The sequence below is a fragment of the Priapulus caudatus genome, unplaced genomic scaffold, assembly GCF_000485595.1.
Source record: "Priapulus caudatus unplaced genomic scaffold, Priapulus_caudatus-5.0.1 Scaffold83, whole genome shotgun sequence".
Lineage (NCBI taxonomy): Eukaryota > Metazoa > Priapulida > Priapulimorpha > Priapulimorphida > Priapulidae > Priapulus > Priapulus caudatus.
Window position 1 is genome coordinate 471,311 of NW_014577144.1, and position 1,835 is coordinate 473,145.

At 36.6% G+C, this 1,835-nt stretch overlaps 2 protein-coding genes across 7 annotated transcripts in view; one reads left to right on the top strand and one right to left on the bottom strand.

Moving 5' to 3' along the window:
• Positions 1-728, bottom strand: part of LOC106804691 (peptidyl-prolyl cis-trans isomerase FKBP1A-like) — a 6,010-nt gene extending 5,282 nt beyond the window's left edge. Inside the window, exons 1-2 of the mRNA XM_014805973.1 lie at positions 592-728; positions 296-343 (exon numbers count right to left, since the gene is read on the bottom strand). Of these exons, the coding sequence (XP_014661459.1) occupies positions 296-343; positions 592-628 (85 nt within the window). The 5' untranslated portion in view covers positions 629-728. The remainder of the gene's footprint in view (positions 1-295; positions 344-591) is intronic.
• Positions 729-822: 94 nt separating this feature from the next.
• LOC106804689 (mediator of DNA damage checkpoint protein 1-like) overlaps positions 823-1,835 on the top strand; it is a 20,948-nt gene continuing 19,935 nt past the window's right edge. For all 6 annotated transcript variants that reach the window (XM_014805965.1, XM_014805970.1, XM_014805968.1 and 3 more), the window contains exon 1: positions 823-990. In XM_014805965.1, coding sequence (XP_014661451.1) covers positions 889-990 — 102 coding nt within the window. In that variant the 5' untranslated portion in view covers positions 823-888. The remainder of the gene's footprint in view (positions 991-1,835) is intronic.

Consider the following 1,835-nt stretch of genomic DNA (forward strand, 5'->3'; position numbering starts at 1 on the left):
TAATTTACTAAAGTTAAATGAAGCGGGGTTTCTGAAAAACAATCTTTTAAGAAGTGAATAACGATTGAAGTGAATGTATACACATATCAGTAGCAAGGTAAAGCCATGTAGAAGGGAACAGTAGTTTTTTTTTCGCGCCAATAGCGGCGTACGGGCTGCATTCACAGCGCATGCATTTTGCATGCGATCTCATAAAATTTCAATGAACCCCGTTCTGTCCCAATAAGCCTCACCAAAATATAAAAAAGGTTATATGGGACAGAATTATTCGGTCTAAACTCTAGAGATAACCTACCTGTATAGTGAACAACCACCGTTTGACCTTTTTTGGGGTATGTCTCCCCTGAAATAATACAAAATATACAATTACAAAACGCACATACACATTAATGTGACATAGCAATTATAAAAGGTAGCTAAGTGATTTCCTTATTCCTACAAACGAGGCTTTACTGCACGTGTCGGGTGCGGCACCGGCTAGGTCTATCAGTATCATGAAAGAGCAAAATTCAATAACGATGATATTAATCGCGCATGAACTATATTGTAGATATATCATGTAACTAATGATTGATTACTCTAAAACTGTACCGTCTCCCGGCGTTACTGTTTCCACTTGGACGCCCATTGTTGTCTTTCACCGTGTCGACTGGAAATGTGTTTAAAACTAGCAATACTACTAAAAATTAATCGAGCGAACTACAAAACCTGAGCGGAGAGAACACAGACCAGAAAACCTCGCGAGAACACGCGGTGAGTAACCGGTGCAATAAGTGAACGTTCAAGGTTTAATAAACATGTAGCGGGAACATCGCTCCCCTGATGTGTACATAGTATTTGTTAGTTACCACGTAAACTTCAAACTTTGATTATTTGGCTCTCCCCAGCATGATGAATGCCGATGCACTGGACGCGACACAGGCTTTGGCTCTCTCCGATGTCGACGAAGTGCTTGACCAGGACACGCCACTAGAATCGGAGAAGTCGCAAGTAATTTACCAAAGTGTGACGTCAGTCGTCAATGTCACTATTGTCACATTGACATTGTCATTGTGTCACATCACAGGCAACACGATCTTATTGCAATGCGTTTTATTATTGATTGGTTTTAATGCTCATGTTCTGGATTGTGATAACAAGGATTGTGATATCAAGGACCACAATGTGAATGTAAATAAGTCAAGTGTGCTAATTCAAATTCAATTCAAATTCAAACATGTTTATTCACGCATTACAATATACTGTATAATGGGAATATTAGTATCAGAATTGCGTAGGAGGGCGAGTTGACTGGGAAGTCTTCGAGTCAGCCACTCCTTAAATGTGATATTATTACATTATATGATGGCTGTTAAATGATACATGAGTTTAACATAACTATAAAGATACATAATGAAAGATAAATAGTGATTACGCAAAAGAGAACAGGTATGATCCGTCAAAAAGATTAACATAACAAAACATAATTACAACGAACAATAACTCAAGAGAATCAGAAATAACAAGTAAATAAATAAGCTAACTGGTATGCAATATTACAATTTAAACGTGCAGTGTAGACAAGATCAACAAATGTTGAATGTTATGAAGAGGTATGACATATAAACATAATTGCACTTAAAAACCCAAAGAGACATAGTGCTCATATGATCAATTCTTTATACAACAAACTTGCTAGTCATGCTTTTTGTTAGATAAAATAATGTAACCCAAACACATGATAGGTGTCCTATCCTGTGTTTCAATAAGTGTCCAACCTATCCTGTGTTTGGGTTACATTATTGTATCTAGCTTTTTGCGTATACAATATTAATAATTAATAATAATATATCCTT